Raw genomic sequence first — 20,127 nt, 5'->3', positions numbered from 1 at the left:
ATTGACTGTATCCATATGTCATCTAAAACGTATTACTCTTGGGGGAGAAGAGGCTTCCTCGCTTAAGGGATTCGGCCGAGGTTTCCCAGAATTCTTGGCTAGACGAGAAACGAAGGATTAGTGCACTAATCTGCACTCATACTCTCCCTGCCTGCCGCTTCTAGTCACTGCAAGCAGATTAGCAGACAAGCGCCATTACAGCTGACCGCGCAGACGGCGTCATCGAGCCGCCTTCAGGCGTCAGGGTGTGTGCGTGAGAAGACGGGTAAAGGTGTATGACAGGAGAGAAATGAATTCCTGTCACATCAGCCGGCATCGGTCATCGTGTCGTTTTAGCTCGCCTATTAACCATGCAAAAAACACACACACTTAAAAATGTAATTTGTTTTATTAAAACACATGCTACAGTCAGTAAAAACAAGAACCAAAATTGTCATAATACAAAATCCATCAGTCACGATATATAAAATAAATGGACTTGATCTGAAATTCTGGTTTGGCTCTGTTCATGGTAGTGGTGGAGGAGGGGCTTGGAGCGATGCGAAAGGGCTACGTCACACTGATATATACTCTCACGCTCAGCATTCCATGGGACAAGATCTCACAGCTCTGAAGGGAGCCCAGATTCATGCCCCCCACCCCAAATTTGGCTTGCATTTAATTACAGGCTTGATAAAAGTTCTTAAAGTGGAGTGTAATACTATAAGAGATCTGATCATGCTTTAAAAAAAAAAAAAAAACAGTACTGTAGCCCAACCTACTCTGTTCCACCAATCAGATGCCACGTCAGCACAAAAGCTCAAAGATGACAGAGAAAGTCACCCAGCGACCGTATCTGTGCGAATCCCCCCACTGTCACCGAAGGACGACTGAAGCTACTACTCGCATTGTGAAAACGTTTAAAAAGGTACAAAAATCTGCTAACACTGCACCCTGTAACATACATACCCAACCACTGAAGACACGTTGGAGGTCATCTTCAGGACACAGCCCCCTACCCTACACCAAACAGTTTGTCGGGCTCACCTGAGTCCGCTCTGCTGTACCGCAGCGTTTTAACGACGGCCAGGATGTTCCCGTAAAATTGAGACGTGAAGCTGAGCCTCCGTGAGCCGGCACAAGCTCAGCTGCCTCTGAGCTGGCATCTAACATCTTTCGTTGAGCTGACGGACATTTAAAAACCGCTATTAAACCATTAAAAATATCCTTTGAAGAAAATAAAGCCTTCAGGCATGTGCTTGGACCACATCGTTTCACCAGCTGATTTTTCAAAGTTAAAAAAGATTTCCTTAAAACAGATGATTAATCCCCTTTTCCTAGAGGCTTTGTGGCTAATACGTTTAGATGTCAGAAATCACACTCGCACAATAAAAAAAAAAGATGCAGTTCGTCGGAGAGAGCGCTACCGGGGGTCTTGCATGGCTGAAACAGGATATTCAAAGGACCTGATCGACTTGCATAGCTTATTCGCCCTTGTTATGCTACACATTAGGAAACGGTTCACCAACAAAGCTACAGTCAGTTTGTGTATCATGGTCCGATCTGCCTACCAACTACCTCTGGCTACCCACAAGCCTCTACTCCAGTTGTTGCTTATGCTCTTACCCTTCTCAATGGCCCTTGCAGGAATTACATTCCAGACCATCTCATCTGGAAAGCTGCCTTTACTGATAAAATGAGTGCAATGAAAAAAAACCTTTGCTGTGCAGCCTTCCAAGAATACCACTCTCGTTTTGCTCCGCTGACTAAAACATAAACAAATGCCCAAGCCCTTGCTGCAGGCATATCTCACAACGGTGAGCCTCAGCCAAAACCTAGTCTCGACCAGAGAGGACGCCGACAAGTTTCTCCAAAACGGGGGACACGTCAAATTAATTTCCTGTCCTCCCTGCACAGCTGTCACACTCAAGCCGTCGCAGAAGATCCCGACTGCCCCTGACACCTGCACTGCAAGGCGTGAAAACGCGCAGATAGGAGGGCCGCTGCAGTTAAACGCAGCTGCCCGGCATGAGAAAGTGGGCATGAGATCGCCAGGTCTCAGTGCCTCAGGGTTTTATGCAACTTCTGAGCAACTCATGTGGGTCAAAACAGCACAAAAGCAGCATCCCAGAGCCCTTGAGACAAACGGCTGCCAGAACTGCCACAAACCACCAAGTACGGTTCACCTAAAGACCATAAAAAGAGCCTTCATTTTAATGCCGCCGATCTTTGCTTTTTAAGGTATTCCAGCAGTTCTGCGAACCTTGTAAGCAAAACCAGAATCACCCACAGACAATACATTGACACTGAGCTCACCAATCCACAGAAAGATCAAATGAATACCTTCGTTAAGACTAATCGTGTTATAGGACTTCTAACCCCACTCCGGATTCCAGGAATTACCCATTCCAGGACAACTCCTCTTTGTGCAGTGAAGAGTTACTGAATTCCAGTGGAAAACACACGGTATGCTAACACTGAGATTTACGCGAACCATCTGCTGGGCGTATTAAATTCACATTTCTTTTGCGGTGGAAAATACTATTGCTGCTGACCCAACAGAGCTGGGGGGGGGGGGGGGGGGGGGAATGCCGGGATCTACTTTTCCCAGACCTGTAATCTGTCTATCGTCAGCCTCACGAAGGGATGACACGGCTGAAAAGAACATTCCATCAGACCCCACGGTGGAAAACATTGAGCAGTAATGAGCATGTGACTCACTCCTTTACCCCCCCAAGAGATATCCAAGTGGTTTGTGTGTGAATTAAGCCCGGACACACGCTCAAGCAGTATCCTTAATTTACATGAAATTAAATACCGTTCGAATAGCTGACAGGTGTTGACAGGGTTTAGGTGCTGTTAGGGGTACATAGGATACATGGGGATAGTGAAGACTTTTGGCGGTGGGGGGGGGGGGAGTCCATTAAATGCGGATCTGGTAACCGTCATTGAGTGTGCTAAGCTCTGCTGGTTTGCGGTCCATCGCTGCCGGCCTGCAAAGAGAGGAGAGGGACACGTGAATATTGACTGAGTTTTGGTTCGTGATGCTGTAACAGGATGAGGAAGCCTGACTTTAGGTCATTGAAACGTTCACGGCCCCATCTCAAAGACAACAGAAAAGGAGAGAGAAAAGGCTTTGGGAATTTGCCCTTCAGTTACAGCACGCCTGTACTCCCCTTTCCTGATCACCCTCTTTCATGAGTGGGATCCAAGCGTCGTTTTCCTGCCAAGGCTGGGATGGACAAATGTGTTTTTGTTCCACCCGGGGGAGGAGGCCCAGTGGTCAGATTTTGCTTCGCTTCTTGGAGTCTGAGGCCGGTCAGATTTCAGACACCTGTGGACGACCGTCTTCCAGTACTGGGGGGTCACACGCCTTCGAAAGGTGCCAACTGGCTGGGGGAGGCTTGGCTCATATGGGCAAGCGTCAGCTGACCCCTGCCTCTAAGCAGATCCAAAGCGGATCTATACTCAAAACTTGTGTCCGTTTAGCACTTTAAAAACACAGCCCAGAGGCTGTGACTGATGCCTGCATCTCCCATAATGATGCTTGGATCTCCTCACCCTACAGAGGTTCCAGTCCATCAGAGTTGATGAAATCAATAGCAATCAGGCGCTCAGTATTCAGGCCGTAACAGCAGCAAACCATCAATGCAACTCAGCCGTCCACCGAAGGATACAATCCAGAACAAGGTATCCTTCGTGTGGTGTGATCCCTGTCATTTATACAACCATTAAAAAAAAAAGCAATTCCTCAGATTTTTTATATATATTTTTTTTAATTATTAGCCCATGTTACAAACGTTGGGTTTGATTGCATTTGACATCAGTCTCAGCTTCAGGTCATCAGAGCTGCAAATGGCAGAACAGATGAAAGTAACTAACCAATCAGCCGTTAAATGTAGTGCTTGCCAATCTGATTGGATCCTGGAAGCCTCAGGGTGCCCTTAAAGCTGGAAGCACTGCAGTGGTTTGTGCTCAGGATCCGCTAAAAGACCGAAGTTGTAGCGGCTTATGTGAAAGCTTATTGTACGGGCCCGTGTCCTTCAGGAGCAGAATTCATTATAGTTTCCTGTATATTGGGCAGAATAGCACCAAGTTGAGACGCCTCATTGAGAGCTGGGTTTAATGTGCTCTTTTTGTTCACGTTCTGCTCCATCTAGTACGCTGGATGAAACCTAAATGAGTGTTAGGTTACTTTGCGGCAGAGGGAGGGGGGGGGGGGGGTATTTCTGCTGACTGTCTGCTGATTGTGGAGGTCACCCCTCCCAGAGCAAAGCCGGACCAATCCATGCGAAGGAACGGGGGTGGGAGGCCGGTCAGGCTCGGGATCTTCAAGACTCAAAAAGTGGCTTCTGACAATAAGCCACCCCCCGAAAAAGCTGTGAAATGGGACGGGGCGTAATGCTGTGTGCGGCTGTAGTGCTGCATTAATAGAAAGCTCCCAATGACCCAGTATGAGTTTCTCCTCATGGGACTGGTCTGGGTCTGGCGGCACATCCAGGGCTGATTCCTTCTGCAGGAAACCAGGCTGATGTTTATCACTGATCTGTAGGCCCACTTTGCACACTGTACTATGTCTTGAAAATCCCGTTGTCATGTAGTAAAATACGGGAAACCCAACATAACTATGATGGCCAGTTATGTATGGCTCCCAAACAGCCATCCAGACAGCATGATGTGTTTGCCATTTGCACTGTACAGGCACATTACTATGCTTCTTCCTGTATATGTTAACTTGCTTGACAAATATACACACACACACACACACACACACACACACACACACACACACACACACACACACACACACACACACACACACACACACACACACACACACACACACACAGTTGAGCGCTAAACTTGGGGTCTGAAGCACTGGGGGGGGGGCAAGGCTTAGGGAACTCGGTCCAGGACCCAGTGGACACATGGCTACTTTGCAGAGGCTCGAACCAACAACCTTCCGATCCCAGGCCCAAAGACCTATCTTGCTGAGCCATGCACTACCCCCCCGAGAAAGTCTACCTTCCTGGGAATACAGCGAGGAAGAGAGTTACGATGTGCAATGACAGGTCACCCTACGGGCGTCGCATTGGTCTCGGCCTGCAGTAATTGTGGCGCTTCACGTTAAAGCTCCTGCCAAACCGAATGCGTTACAGTTGGTACCGGCCCTCAGTCCGCCAGCAGCCAGCGCACCCCGGTGTATTGCCTGATCCATTTCTGTACCCACATTTTTACTGGGGAAAAATTCAGGTCAACAGTTTTCTCAGAACTCAGGCAGGCTGTGTGTGTTAATGTGGCGGACCGTGGCTGCCAACCGACCGAGTACAAACACGTTAAACGCTGTTTACAGTAAAATGATTACTGTAAGCATGTAGCATCTGTTAAAATAACCATATACAAACCTTCAGCCTGCAGTGTCCCTAAGCGCGGCTGAGTTCTATTTCCGTTCTGATTTCTCAGCTAGTGGCGGAGCTGCTTAGGAAGTTGGAGTCCAGCCCCTGGATTTGGATAATTGAAGGTCTTTGGGTATGTGCCTCGGGGGGGGGGTGAAGTCAGGGGGCAGACGTGCACCACCTGCTTAGTGATTAAGAGCTCAGGAAGTCGACAAGCAAAGTAGTGGGTGTTATGGAAGGGGCTGCAAATAAGAGCATTGAACTGGAGAGTCGGCTTCTAGTAATAGACCAAAAGTGCTCCTTCCCATGGACCTCCTGTATGCCTTTCATATCCACAAACGCAGCTGGGGGAGCCTTATCGACGGGCAGTTTAACACCGGTGCGGATGCAATAACAGAACGGCAGTTTACATGCCGCCAAACACCAGCATCGACTCCATCCACCCACAGCAAATCCTCAACAGGTCAGATTATGAACACAGCGACCCTGACAGAAGCTATACCACAAGCGAGGGCAATCTCACCCGCTACGTCGGACAGAGGCTCCGTCCTAGGCGAGCACATCGCCAGAGTCCACTAGCATCACAACAAGATCTTCTTGTTACATAATTCACTGATATAAGCAGAAATGAGTCTTACTGAATAACCGCAGCCTATATTTCTACCACATTTGACTAACGGCCCCATGATATCGACAAACAGGCCAAACTAACATTGTATTCTGCAAACATCTCTGAGCCCGCTGTGCAACCTTTATTGGCGTCCCGTTGGCTACGCCGTCAATCTAATTGTTCCGCTGCAATTAAGATAGATGTGATGCACAAATGTTTTAGAGATCCAGGTGTGAACTGGGTAGCGAGATTTACGCTTCAATCCAACTCATCCCAAATCAGCTCCATCGGGTCCAGGTTAGTATTTTGCAGGCCACGTCACCAGTCACAGCACCTCTGGCCTTGATCAGAAGGTAATACTTGCTACATAATCTCAAGGTGTGTTTAGGGTCCTGAGTTTAGACTGGTACTTTATATCAGAGAAGCTACTGGGGAAAAATGGACATTGAACTGAGTGAAAGTCAAATCAATGATACACAGTTACACCCTACATCGGTTACATCCTGCTGAATTTGGGAAGCATGGATCTTATACAGAAATCCTTCCAGTAGGAGAAGTTAAACGTGTACACTTTTAATAAGACAGTGGCTGAGAGACTTAATTAACTGTCTAAGGCAAAATGAGTTCCACAGGGGTAAAAAAACGTATTAATCACAGTGTTTCAGCGGAGATATCACGCAGGGTTTGTTATTAGTTATTTTGGAGGGATCTCTGTAGGAGAAACAACTTCAAAATAGAAAACGACGACTCGGGAATTTCGCCGTCTGCGAGGAACAACGGGCACCGACAGACCCCGCTTCCGCTCCCACAAGCGAGATTACTTACGACTTATCTCTTCTGTGAAGATGCAGTCTTTGGGGGCTAGTTTGCCGACGGCCAGGGGAGAGAGACTTTCCTCTGCTCCTCTCCTTAATAGGAGACTGTGCACTTGAGCTCTTCAGGATCTGAAGTACAAAATCAGGATCTTAAATGGCAGTACATACCACAGTTATCTACCTTTTCGTGGATAATATGGACTATTACGATTTATCTTTCAAGATCAGATAAGGACTTCCGGGGCTTTCACTCCCAGTGTATAAGGGCACTGCCCTCCTGGCAATGGCCTTGCAAACAAACATTAAGTCTCAAAATTTATGGGATCACCCTCACCGCACTAATAATCTAGGAACTTGTAAACAGAAGCCGCAGAAACTATATCTGGCTAATATACCCACAAATACCACACAAGTTTTAGCTAGCAACTGCTGATGCTAATCATGTGTTTAAAAAAAGGATCTGTGGAGACGGTTTGTTGAGGTGGAGGGGGGTGGGGTTACATTCTGGGGGCCTCGGTGTAATGTACACACTGGTGTGCCTTCCACATTCCTCGGGGGTCTTCACGAGGGCCAGCTAAGCACAGCTGAGTGTGGTCAACAGAGACCAGTTTCATGCTCCAGAATGGAGCAGCTGAGAGGACACGACCTACATTCCCCTGTAGCTCCTGTTTCATTTTGATAGAACCACGTCTTCATGGCCCAGCTGACATCCGCGATACTACCAGACATGTTACCGTCTTTTCCAACACTAAGAATATCGGTCTCAGTTTTTTCTTCTAAGTGGAGCCTGACTCTCATTTCTACGGGCAGTTAAAGACTATATTACCTGCAAATCTTATTACTAGGAAATGAAATAAGTAGCTTTCCACAAGAGAATGATACCCCAATCGTGGGGTTTATGGAGATTCTACAACTAACCACCAATCCCTCTGGATCCCTAAACTTGCCATCCAGCTGTCCCACAGCATCTCCATAACCATCATGAACCACAGAATCCTCCACGGACAGTCATGCGACCTCACCACCCACCTTCATCCTCATGTCCCGAGCATGTTTCTCCAGCTCCTTGCGCATGTCCTCGCGGCCCAGCCGGCAGGAGTTGAGCACCAGGTACTTCCACTCGATAGGCTGAAAGACATGGGGGTCGTGGGGCACGTACAGGCCGATCTTGACCTTCTTGAGGGCATGTTGGTAGCGGTGGTAGGACTCTTCGAAATCGAAGACGAGCTCGCTGAGCGTGCGGAACGTGAGAGCCTTGTCCATGAGGTCTGGCCGCCGGCTCATGCCCAGGGTGCCGTAACGGCCGTTGCAGTAGATGCCCAGAACCACGTGGTGGAAGTGGTTCCCTGAGAACTGGGTCTTGAAGCTGATTGGGAAACGCTCAAGAGAGGTCAGCCCATTGGTCAGGTAGCTGCGGCCTCAGTTAAGGCCTCGTTCGTGCAGTGGTGCGGTTCACAAATATCATTTACTCACGTCGCTCTGAAACAATTTCAAGATTTTACATGCCTCCCTAATTCTTACCTCCTTTAAGTATAGTTATAGTAAGTATAGTTAAACATTTGCCAAATGAAACGACACCAAGAGCTCTCCCACAACATTATTTTTAAGCATCAAGCTGCTGTTAGTGCATATTAAAGCTGTTAAGGTATTTTAGGTATGTTAAGGTGTATTTACATGCTGCTTAGGAATGTTCTACGAATGCTTTATGAAGGTGCACTGAAAGTTCTATGAATGCATTATAAAAGGCTTATGGAGGTACAGTTAATATAAAGCATTACCGATAAAATATTACATTATAGGTGAAGGTTGAATATTCAGTATAGTAGCTCAGACAGATCAATCCCACTCTGTTGCACAAACCAACCCGAAACGGTTTGATATTACATCCTGGTTGCCAGTCATACTGAGAGGTATGGGAGGTCATGACATGGTTCCGCTTTGTAAACCTCTCCACCATAACCTTGCATTAAAATTGATTTTCCTAGTCTTAAAAAAAAAATCCACAAAAAAAATGAGGTCAGTGTAGAAATGACAAATTTAAAGCACAATCTGGCTGTATAAAGATATGTGTTGGCTTGGCCCGGACCACTGCAGAGATGCGTCTTCTCCTCTAAATCCCTAAAGAAGTGCCGGAATGTTCCGCAGCCCCCACCTGGCTCTGTGCCCCCGCCTCTCTCTCCCTCTCTCTCACACTACACACCCCCCTCCCCACCTCTGACTTTGGGTCACCGGCTGCAATCTTGCAGAAAGCGTTAAGCGAGTTTCACCACTGCGGTGCTGTGCTCCGACGCAGCAGGGGCGGGATGCGGATGGATCACCGCGGTGAATGTCGAGGTCGTCACCGTCTCAGCACCGACATCAGTCGGGCCGCACACAAACTCCAGCACGATGTGCACGTCCCCAGAATCTGCTCCTAGCCTCTTTGAGACGCTGCTTTAAGGAAACTGACGCCAAGTTCTCCTCATGCCCTGCTGCCCCCAGTTATTCATTTGCTAGACAAATGCTTCATCTGGAACAAGTCTGTCCATTATTTTATTTCAGAGGTAGACACTTCAGGTCCAGAAAATAAAAATCCAGACCAAGATTTTGTTTCAACCAACCAGTTAAGTGTAAACAGTCCCAGACACAGAGTACTTGACTGGTTGGTTGAAAGAAAATCTTGGTCTGGATTTTTACTTTCTGGACCTGAAATGTCCACCTCAATTTTATTTACAATGCTTAGCAGATTCTTACCCAAAGCAACTTGTACAGATTACTTCATCTTTTGATTACAGCTAGATGGTTCTCTCTTCATAGGTACCAAAGGAATCCAGCTTAAGTATCATTATAATGGGTGACAAACCACAAGACACTCTGATATACTATCCAGTGACACATTATTCATGAACCTGATCCTTGTGATCCACACCCCCCCCTCCCCCGATACCCTACATCTACTGTCATTTCCGTCTCCCACATCCTTCCGAGCTTCGGCAGCTGAACGTAAATCTTTTTCTGCCCAAATAAACGATAATTCTCCACAATCCTTGCCAGAGTTTCCACTACTGCTCTCTACTCTATCTTTTTTCACAGCTTCAGACTCAACACGTCTGTCGCAGGGCGCGGGAAGAGAGTTGGCTGTCCGCCTTCCTTTGCCTCAGACCGTATGTTAACACCACCCCCTACCCCACGGGCCCATCCGTCACCTCGGCACTCTGGAAGACGTCCACGGCGCCCGGGGCTCATTAGATCATCCGCGTCTGTGGAGGAGACAGGAGGCCAGTACGCTGTTGGGGCACTAGGTCCCAGCGGTGACCATGAACATGAACGGTGTCCATGAAGAACGGGGTAAATATGTCGATGAGGAGGAGAAGATTAGGGCTCCATACGGCTGGCACGAGGGGGGGAATAAAACGCATCCAGAGAGGGTTACGTGTTGGGTCACTGAGCACACTGACTTTCAGCCAAATCCATCAATTCTAAGACGCGACCTATGTGCTCTCCCCAGCTGATGCTGCTATTACGCTATATTTACCTCACCGGTTATTTTTATTTGTAGGGCAAAATAAAAGGTGTAGCCAATCCTGCCCAAAGAGCTAAACGAAGTGAACGGAGAGGTCGACACCCAAGCCCAGCCCCACCGCAGCCGCTCAGGTGCCCAGCAGCACAATTTGCAGAACCATCACTCCTTGACCGTCATGAAAATGGGCCAAGTGTCTACGCCCCCCTGCCTAGAGGAAGCTGCGTCTCCCCCCCCCACCCCCAGCCCGAGGTGGTGATGTGAAGCCCATTTACAGTCTGCGGGATCACGTTACCTGTCGGCGGTCATGTGATCCTCGGCGGTGCAGTGAATAAGCGCGGTCGGCAGTCCTCTCCTAAGAGCAGGGGTTCGCGAAAAGCCAAGGATTATGGTTGCTATGGGAACAAACGGCAGTTGCCAAGAAAGGAGGACACACACACAGCGTCTGTCGGGTTAGGACCCTGAACTGTGTGTTAAAAAATGACGAAACAATAATTAAGACCCCAGACAATTGTTCTTAGGCTTCCGTGACGTGTAACCATGCTGGCAGTACCTGTTAATCTGGCCTGACAAATGTCCCATTGGAGTGGCAAGGGGGGCAGGCATGTCAGCCAAATAGGTCTTCACTTAAATCATTCCGACTGACTCACAAGTGGGGTGTTGTGGTTGGGGGGGGGGGGTCTGCATTACTATGGAAAACCATCTGCTTCCAGTTTTGAGGGGAACTGTGCACGTGCCCTTAGTTTTCTTAACAGAAAAGCAAAAACGGTCAAAATCGCCTGGTTTTGGCCTAAAGTAAATCAGCATTAACTACAGAAGTCATTAACCCACTTAGACAATGTTCCACTCTGCTTCTACTTACCCCCAGTAGAAAATCTCGACATGACACTGCAGGTGTCCTTGCTAAAAAGGAGGGTTATCCATTACAATGAAGGATACAGAGACCCTGTACTCCCACTAAACCCATCAGTGGATGAGCCAAGCATGATGTGGTCTAAGCGTGAAACCCATACCACAAGAAAGCGAGTCAAAAACATCACTCACTCTTAGCCATTATCCCCATCTCACAACGTCTAGCTGCTCATTGTATAAAAACAGTCTAGTTGGGGATGGGCTATGGCTCAGAGGATTAGGATGCCGTGCTCGTGATCGGATGGTTTCTAGTTCAAATCCTAGGATCAGAAAAACCCTAAACCCATGCGGCTCCAGAGACCAGCCAACCCTGCTTTCACAAAAATAGCGTGTTGGAATAAACGCGTCTTTTAAAATGGAGAGAGTAACCCTTCCACTCCTCACCACTTTGAGAGGGAAGAGAGGAGGATTCCTCTCATGTCACAGGCCCTGATTAGAATTCAGCCTGACTGGCTCGTTCTTCTAAATCTCTCTTGTGTAACACCTTCCCTTCTTTTTTGCGAGCGCTTTGATGCCAAGCCTGTAAATTTGCTTCAAATGTCACAGAACCAGTCGTGTGCACTCAGCGTTTTTAACGGGGCCAGAGGCGGCAGTGGCAGAGACTGAAAAGAGGATCAGGGAGGCCACCGGGGAGCCGCATCTCCCACCCAGACCTCCGCCCCCCTCACCTTAGATGAGACACGGCCTTTGAAAGGAGTCCACACGACATTAAGAGCTTCAGAAAGGGCCTCGCAGCCAAGTGGCCCCGCATGGCACGGAAACCCCAGGAACTACAGAGCGATCGCTCAGCCTCGCACACGCTCTGATGTGGAAGACCCACTGGAGTGCGTTCCTAAGCAACCAAGCAGCACTTCATCGCCTTGAGCTATAGGAGGGACAATTCAAATGGCTTGTCGCCGCGCTGTAATACACTCCACCGCCTGCGTGACACCAGTAAAGTCAACAGCATCTTGGATGGCTTCCTACTGGCTGTGGTTTCCTTCTTCTCTCTTCACCATCACTCATAACAGTATGCGTACATCCAGGAACAGTGGTCAGATTTTAAAGAATCAAGACTCTTCAGCAGAAGGTTGCAAGGTCAAACTCTAGTGACGGGAAGATGCAATGCTTCACAAAGATGACAAACCGGTATTTATTGACCCAAAAGAAAAACAGCCATTGTATCACAGCGAAATATACTCAGCCTAGATGTCTTTGGTACATATACAATTGTAAATAACAACGAAAGTATAAAAACCACAAGTGTGATAAGGTGTTCTGGGTAAAAGCTTCGGATGAGCAAATAAAACAGAGGGACCCCAAATTCCAGACGTCACTGAAGGATACATCCCAAGGATGACAGCCTCCAGACATTTGATAGGTAGCGACTCCCTGGTCATTTCCCTGGCTGTCTCCATTAGCCTGGAAAAGAAGTCAAGAGATATTGACGACATGGCCAAAACTTACCCAATCAAGCCGGCTAATGCTAAACCTCTCACTATTCAGATAGCGTTACTGATGAAACTGATCTTTCGTAAACAACCGAGCTCGACTGATAGGTTTAACAGAGATCTGCTCGTTTACTGCAAAACATTAAAAGCATTATAGGCATTCTCTGCTGGAAGCTAACCGACGCCGCACAAAGGGAACAATGGCTCAGTGGAACTAAAGCCTCTTCATTCAATGGCCTCACAATGGGTTAGCCCTCCTCCCGACACAGTCACATTGACTGCGACTTCATTACACCCTCCAGGCATTAGCTTTTATGGTCAACAGACGCTCAGGTCCCGCACATTCATACGACTGAGCTCAATACTGCCCCACGCAGGAATGGATGGGAATGACACATGGACAGTAGGAGGTTCCACTGACAGATTGTTCCAATTAGACATGTCCTACAGGTCTAAAGGAAGGAAAGCGACGCAAGGTTCATTACGGTGGCGTGACTTACCCACTCAGTGGTCTTGTCTTCCTAATTTCAAAGAACTGCGTCCCTGTGTGATTGTATCTGACAGCCATTAAGGAGATTAATTAAGACAGACACCAGATATTCACAGAGATTTCTTCTAAATAAAGCACCCTGAAGTTGCTGGTTCTCCGCCGCTGGGTTCTATGCGTCAGTGTGAATTAATGATGCATGCAAATGTAGTTATAAAGCTCATTAAATTTGGACGACATGGCAAAACAGAAAGTCAAACTTTCAACTACAGCAGTTTCCTACAGATCTGGCAGACATAAATACTTATACATATCCACAAAAAGCACAATGCAGGCTATAACACTTAATATGTAACACTGCATTTTTCCAGGACACAGAAAATGCAATACCCAGGCCAACACACAAAATCAACCTTTTTAAAAGTTAGCACCACGTTCAGTGACCTACCGAGCTTCACTATCGGTCAAAGATACTAAGTGCACTGTAATGCCAACAGGGAAACAGGTGCCAACATATTCTGACCACACTTGACTGCTTTTCGAAACGAACATTACGAACCCACAAATGTCCCGTTTTACTCCCCTGTGTTAAGGAACGTGCTGTTGTTATGGCAACAGGGGCGCAGTGTCACTGATCAACAGATGAAATCCTCTGATGAGGACTAACCTGAATTTCAAAAGTGAATATTACAGTGAGAAACAAATCAGTCACGCCACTGTCAGCACACACACACACTCCGATTTCGTCCGATACGTCCCTGGCTCAACAAGGGAGGGGCTTGCATTTCTCTTTAACCAATCAGCATCTTTGCATGACATCACATTAATTAAAGCCAGTGTTTTCTGTTAAATGACAAGGTGCACAGGTTTTTAAAACACCTGTTTTATTGTGCATGTATTTTATTAAAGGACATGTGACGGATAAACAGAGAAAACACTGGAACATGCTTAACTACAAAGAGCAATGTAAGGGTGCGTCTGTATTTCATGGTGAGGATAATAATAATAATAATAATAATAATAATAATAATAATAATTAGTAACCAGCAGCTATTGTTGTTACAAGCAACAAAAAGGTTTGATCAATGCAGTGATGTCATACCATGAGGACTGTGATTGGCTAAAGAAGTGAAACGCAAGGGACACATCGAACTCCGGAAAAAAAAAAATCAGGATGTCCCACAGCCCCTCACTGTTTGGTGTTTCAGCCCCCAGTCAGAGGATACTGCAGGGTCTTCATGTAGTTCTGGATTGCCTGTAGCCAGTCAGGAATGGACATGGGTGGCCTGTAACTGGGTACCAAAGGAACAGGATGCTGGAAAGGAAGCAACACAGCCGCGGTTAGTGGGCGCTAATATAAACCCACACACTCATCGGAAGAGAGAAGCAGCACTGTCGTATAGCACTATGTTAGCATAGCGACAGGTCTCTGGCTAACAGGTCCTTCTGTCCGACATTACGATTCTCAAACTTCATTCCCACAGTATGGGTGCGTTTTGAGACTTTGAAACATCTTCTCAATTGGGATTTTCTTTAAGGCAATGTAAGCTCTTCAGTCCATTTATGACTAAAATAATGGGCACGTTTACGCCGTCTGGCTGTCAAGGACATAAACAGACTTTACTTCACCGCAAAGCCCCCATTACTCAGCCTGTTTATGCACGTCAGCCAAATAGGTGCGGCCAAGCGCAATCTGTCGCGGTTCTGTTTCGCGTTCAGCAGGACCCCGTCGGATGCGGTTCACTGCGCCCGCATCTGTCCATGCGAGATCGCAGCAGCGTGACCAGGTTGACAGGAACCTGTCCGTACAAGTCAGCTCTTAAGATGAAGGTAGCACATATGATCTGATCACAGGGATACGACGCAGTAGCGCATGGGGAAATAATTGAGGGTGACCGGCAAGAGAACAGGTTGTGGGGGCATAACAGTTTGTATAGACACCTTTCCCTGCCTCAAACAGATTTCTCACATGAGAAAGGGGAATCGATTTTGGGGAAAATCCACAGATCACAGAACACTGGCCCCATTGGTCAGTCCAACGGTGATTTAACAACTGAAAACAGTAGCAAGATACAGACCAATAGAGGACGATGCGTTAGGCGAAAGAGAAACTAATTCATCACCCTGCTTTCTAGACCTTTTGAAGAACAAGATCAGAGACGTTAAAGGGGTTTGAAGAGGCATCCTTCTGAAGCTCTTCCATATGGTCTGTTTCAGCAGCTATCCTGAAGATCAGCAGAACAGCAGACTTAATGCCTCAGACAGAACGAGCAAACAGACGGAAGGAAACAATCTGGTCGCCTCACATTCCATGACCTGTTTTTAACACAAACCGTTAGCGTTTGGCAACATTCAGTTACCTCCCCCCTCTATCCTGTAATTAGTAGGTTGCCTACCAGGACCGACCCTCCTCCCGCGCATCTTCAAGCCAAGGAAACGGGTGCAAGCAGACTGGCGCAGTAAAAAGCATGTGGGCTTAGGTGCATGTAAAAAAAAAAAAAAAAACTGACCTCAACTGATAGGGTGTGAAAACAGGCTCTTTCCGGGTCTCGCAGATTCCAGAAACATCTGGCATGTACGATGCATCTGGGAACAATGTTGGTCACAGGCCAACAGGGCGAATGTGCTCCAAACCCCTCGTGAAAGGATGTTAGTCATGTGCAAAACAGTGTTTGGGGTGACGGCAATCCATAGATGTTGCCCACATGGTGGAATTATAGCTCAGATTCAGACTGTTATGGATGGTAGTGGTGCAACTATGTGGAAATCTTAACCAACACAGTTAACCGACACAAATAACTGGCAGTGAGACTTGCCAGACTTGACGGAGCTGATTAGTAGAATCACGTTACTTCATTATGTCTGTGGCCTGATCTCACTGGTGGGCCAGGACTTTGAGATCTCTTCTAAATGGTGACTCAGTCCGTTAAAGTCGCTCCTTCTCCATCAAGAAAATTGACTGACCATCTAATGCAATCATCTGTATTATTTTAGCAGTCATGTCATTAGTTCTAGTGCTGCCTTTAAATATTAACTGAAGTCAACATATCGGACGGCAATATCGACGAGGACTGATGCTGATGGCTTAATTCTTAAAGAACATTGGCTGATACAGTAACCAATACATCGTACATCTCCAGGTGACTCATCCCTTTCTGGAGGCAGCTATGCATTCCTAGGAGATATACCCAAAACCCGAGAGAAGCTGCTATTACACACCAGCAGCTCCTGGCTGAATTACGGCTTCTGTATAGTCCTTATAAACATTATATTTAATGTCAAGCTCTAGAAAATACAACTCCCTATGCTTGGAATGAGAGTATAGAATCACGTCTGGTTGTATGTCGCTCTGGAGAGAATTCACTTTTTTTTTTCAGTACAAGAGGATCTGCTTATACATATGAGTGATGTGTTGCCGCTTCAGTCCCATACGTGGCAGAATGATCTCACCATTGGGCCCTTGAGCAAGACCTTGAAGCCCAATGGCTCCATGGATTGGCTGACCCTGCTCTCTTACCAACTCTTGTACGTGACTTTGCACAAAATTGTCAACCAGGCAAACATGATTGTAAATTGAGACTCAAATTAATAGGGTGCAGAAAGTGAAAGACCACTTTGCTTAACTGCAAGTCTTTGGACTGTGAGAAGAAACCCATGAAACGCAAAAACATGGAAACTCCAAGCACACACACAGTGAGGGTTGGATTTAATCCTTCAACCCAGGATATGAGGCGACAGTCCTACCCACGGAACCACCATGTTTCCACTCACTACATTTTATTTACAGCCACAAACCTCTAAACTAGCTGGACAACAAACGTTTTTGTACACTAATGTGAGATTCCATCCAGGGCAGTTAAGCAGCCATAGGACAAAGCCAAACCCATCCTGGAACTAGTCTACAGAAACTTGAGACACATCAGTCCAGCAGCCAACGGTGAAAACATGTCAGTCAGCTGATGACAGCGAAGCTTTGGGAATTTATCCTTGCCCAGCATCACCTGTAGACAATCCCCTTAAGAAGATCAGACTGCTGACTACACCTAGATCGCAAACCCAATAAGCAGAAGCCAGTGTAGGCCGCAGAGGAACTTCAACCATATGTTTCTCTAAATTCATCAAATGTTGTTAAGGATACAGATTCAGTAATAATATATTAGTGTACACTGACTCAGATCAAAAGGTCATCGTCGAGATACAGGGGACAATCGGCAAAAGAAAATCTATACCTTTCAAAGGGTTATCAAGCCAACACAAGACAATTACAAGGATACAATTACATATAACTTGTAAGCTAAAAAGAACAGTGACAAACTTTGGTCTGAGGTCATAAATATTTTATCACCGTTAATGGAAACCATGGGCTGTGCTCGGACAGAGTAAAAATACAGAAATTTAGAAATAAAATATAGCAAGAGAAGACTGTTTTCCATACAATTATGTGTTTTAATTGATCTTTCTCTAATGGGGCTAATTGTGATCCAGGTCCTAGAACCTAACAGACAAAGCAATGACAATGTAGCTCTTTGCTTTGCCGGGTTAAAAGCACCATGTGGAGCTACCTGTCCTGTAATAAATCAGTCTCAACAGGCTGCAGTCTGGCTAATTAGCCCGAGTGACAAAATATGCGACCGCTTGTTCTGAAGACAATGGGTGAAGGAACAAGCTCACAGGAATCTTTGTTGTGGTTAACACAATGACGCCTTAGACTTTTTGGCTAATACTAGCTAATAAATACTAGTGCATTAGCGAAGTAGTCTTATATAGGGCTACATGTGCCGATTCGACAGTAAAGCTGTCAGGACTGTCAAACACAGCCATACATTATCCTTAATGGCCCCACTTTACAGCTGTCCTGATGCTTCCGAGACGTGTTTCCCTACCCAAAGTGTCACTCTCAGTAATCTCATCTCTAACACCATTCGAGACCGGTTTAACTTGACATCTCATCTTGTCATGACTGTCTTTTTGGTGGGGGAGAGGAGAGGGGGGGGGGTGGGGACATTTACCCCTATCAATCCTTATGGTTTCTTTCCAAGTTCTTCGAGTAATGCTTAGTTCAAGCATGACCACAGGAGTCTTCTTTGTTAAATTCACTCCTTCTGCCCCAATTGTGCCATTTCCGGTTGGAATTTTCCTCGCTTTCATTTAAGGTTATCACTGTGTGATTCTCAAAAAGGTGACGTGCTTAAAGAGAGGTTACTTAAATTAGAGCTTCGTTTGCAGTGCAGTAATATAAAACTGTATGACGACAACAACAACAATAATAAATAATAATAATAATAATAATGATGATGATGCTGTTTCTGTTTACTCACTTTTGGGAGGTAGGCAGCGTTCCGGATTTTGTCCACCATCTCTTTCCCATCGGGGTGCACTTTGGCCACATGACTCCACATTCGCTCCCAGGTCACACCTTCGATGGGAAAGCCGTTTCTATTGACGTAGAAGAGCGCACCCCCGTCCTTCTCCTCTTCTTCCCCCGATGACCGACCCGTGTTGGCAGCACAGCTGGAGGCGGATTCGGCGCCGGAGCCGGAGTTCAGGTGCGCATTGGTGCTTTTGGAGCGGCCGCGTCTGCCGATTTTTGCTGCCGCGGAGCAGGAACCCGAGGCGCCCGGTCCGGTCATTGTTCAAGCTGGACGATTTGGTCTCGTCAGGGCAGAGGAGCAGTAAGCATTCCCCCTCTTCAGCAAGACATTCGAATAAACATTTTCCAGTGCAAAACTGACATCTACACCTTTCTGATTAAATGCCAACAGAATACAAACAGCCACTATCCCTAACCTATCTAAGATCGCCTAAAAGAGAAATCTAAAAGAAAACATTATTTTCTTATGCTGTAAAATATACATGATATATGTCCGTATAATCTACAAATGTTCATTTTGACAATCGGATTCAGATATTTCTATAAACTGAACCTGATCCCAGGTAAGCTTAAATAAGTTCAGTCATGCAAAAGAATACGGAGCAAATACTGCATTCGTGCATTTTAGCCCGGGAGCCACAGATAGTCATTTAATAACGCTGGCTGGCGGATTAGCGTCAACCAACTAGCTAGCAACTAGAAAAGGCTCCGTAACTTCAGCTGCATTGTTCGGGGCGATGCGGGGACTGTCGGCTGCTGCTGCTGCTCTCAACTGAAACGATGTCCAGCGTTATTTCACCCTTTCACGAAGCCAGATCTGGAGACTTGTTGGGACCATCCAACTGTGAACGTGCTGCAAATCCATCAGATGGTTAATCTGTAGCTGACTAAATTTATTCATTTATGTTATTCTACCCGTCGTAACCCGACAGCCAGCCGCGCTCTGGCGTCTCTCATTGGTGGTGGCAACAAAGAGAGGCGGGTTTTCACTGACTTTTTCCCATATAAGGAAATCACCTCTTGTTGTAATTGGTGGTTCCTCCGGATAAGGGTGTGGCCAATATAAGTAGACCAAGGCTTTGGAATCTAATGGGTTTTTAGAATGCCGATGTAATTATCTCCCGAGTCCTAACATAATCATCCCTGCGCCAACTGAGACAGTTGCGGAGATGCTGATGAACCCCATTATTGTATATATGTGTTACAATTACAGTCTTCTTTATACTATTGCAACTACCAGACTGGGTGAATACTGCTACTTATTTTTTGCAAGGTCAGAATTCTTACATGTGCACAGCCAGTATAGAATACGTTTCCATTCTTGCAACCGGAGTATCCTCCAGACTACCCAGGAGACGTAAGGCATACAGCAGGGGTACATCCTGGGAGGGATCCATCGCAAGACGCACACTAATATGAGTAATTTAGCAATTAACTTGTACGTGGCTAATTTGGACAAAAGCGTCTACTAAATAAAATAAATGTAAATGATGTCAGTTAATCTAACTGGTCTGTGGGGAGTAACCCGCACAACGCAAGGAAAATAATGTAAACCCACCCAGAGGCAATAAACAGGGCTTCCGACTGAGCTGCTGTGTTGGTTTTAGTGTCGAAATCACAAATATGAC

The 20,127-nt window shown here is 46.5% G+C and overlaps 1 protein-coding gene across 2 annotated transcripts; it reads right to left on the bottom strand.

The window, feature by feature from the left end:
* Positions 1-369: 369 nt before the first annotated feature.
* vash2 (vasohibin 2) lies at positions 370-19,430 on the bottom strand. 2 transcript variants are annotated; one of them, XM_048985752.1, is made up of 7 exons: positions 18,447-19,430; positions 14,355-14,443; positions 13,142-13,198; positions 12,538-12,612; positions 7,830-8,211; positions 6,811-6,929; positions 370-2,972 (listed from the first exon to the last, which is right to left on the bottom strand). In XM_048985752.1, the coding sequence occupies exons 1-7, from the start codon at positions 18,756-18,758 to the stop codon at positions 2,903-2,905; spliced, it is 1,104 nt and encodes a 367-aa protein (XP_048841709.1). In that variant the 5' UTR covers positions 18,759-19,430; the 3' UTR covers positions 370-2,902. The 2 variants fall into 2 exon arrangements, with proteins under 2 accessions (XP_048841709.1, XP_048841710.1); XM_048985753.1 differs by lacking the exon at positions 18,447-19,430 and adding an exon at positions 18,138-18,306.
* Positions 19,431-20,127: the final 697 nt, after the last annotated feature.

This window comes from Brienomyrus brachyistius, chromosome 19, assembly GCF_023856365.1.
Source record: "Brienomyrus brachyistius isolate T26 chromosome 19, BBRACH_0.4, whole genome shotgun sequence".
Taxonomy (NCBI): domain Eukaryota; kingdom Metazoa; phylum Chordata; class Actinopteri; order Osteoglossiformes; family Mormyridae; genus Brienomyrus; species Brienomyrus brachyistius.
This window is presented reverse-complemented; position numbering and strand designations above follow the sequence as displayed.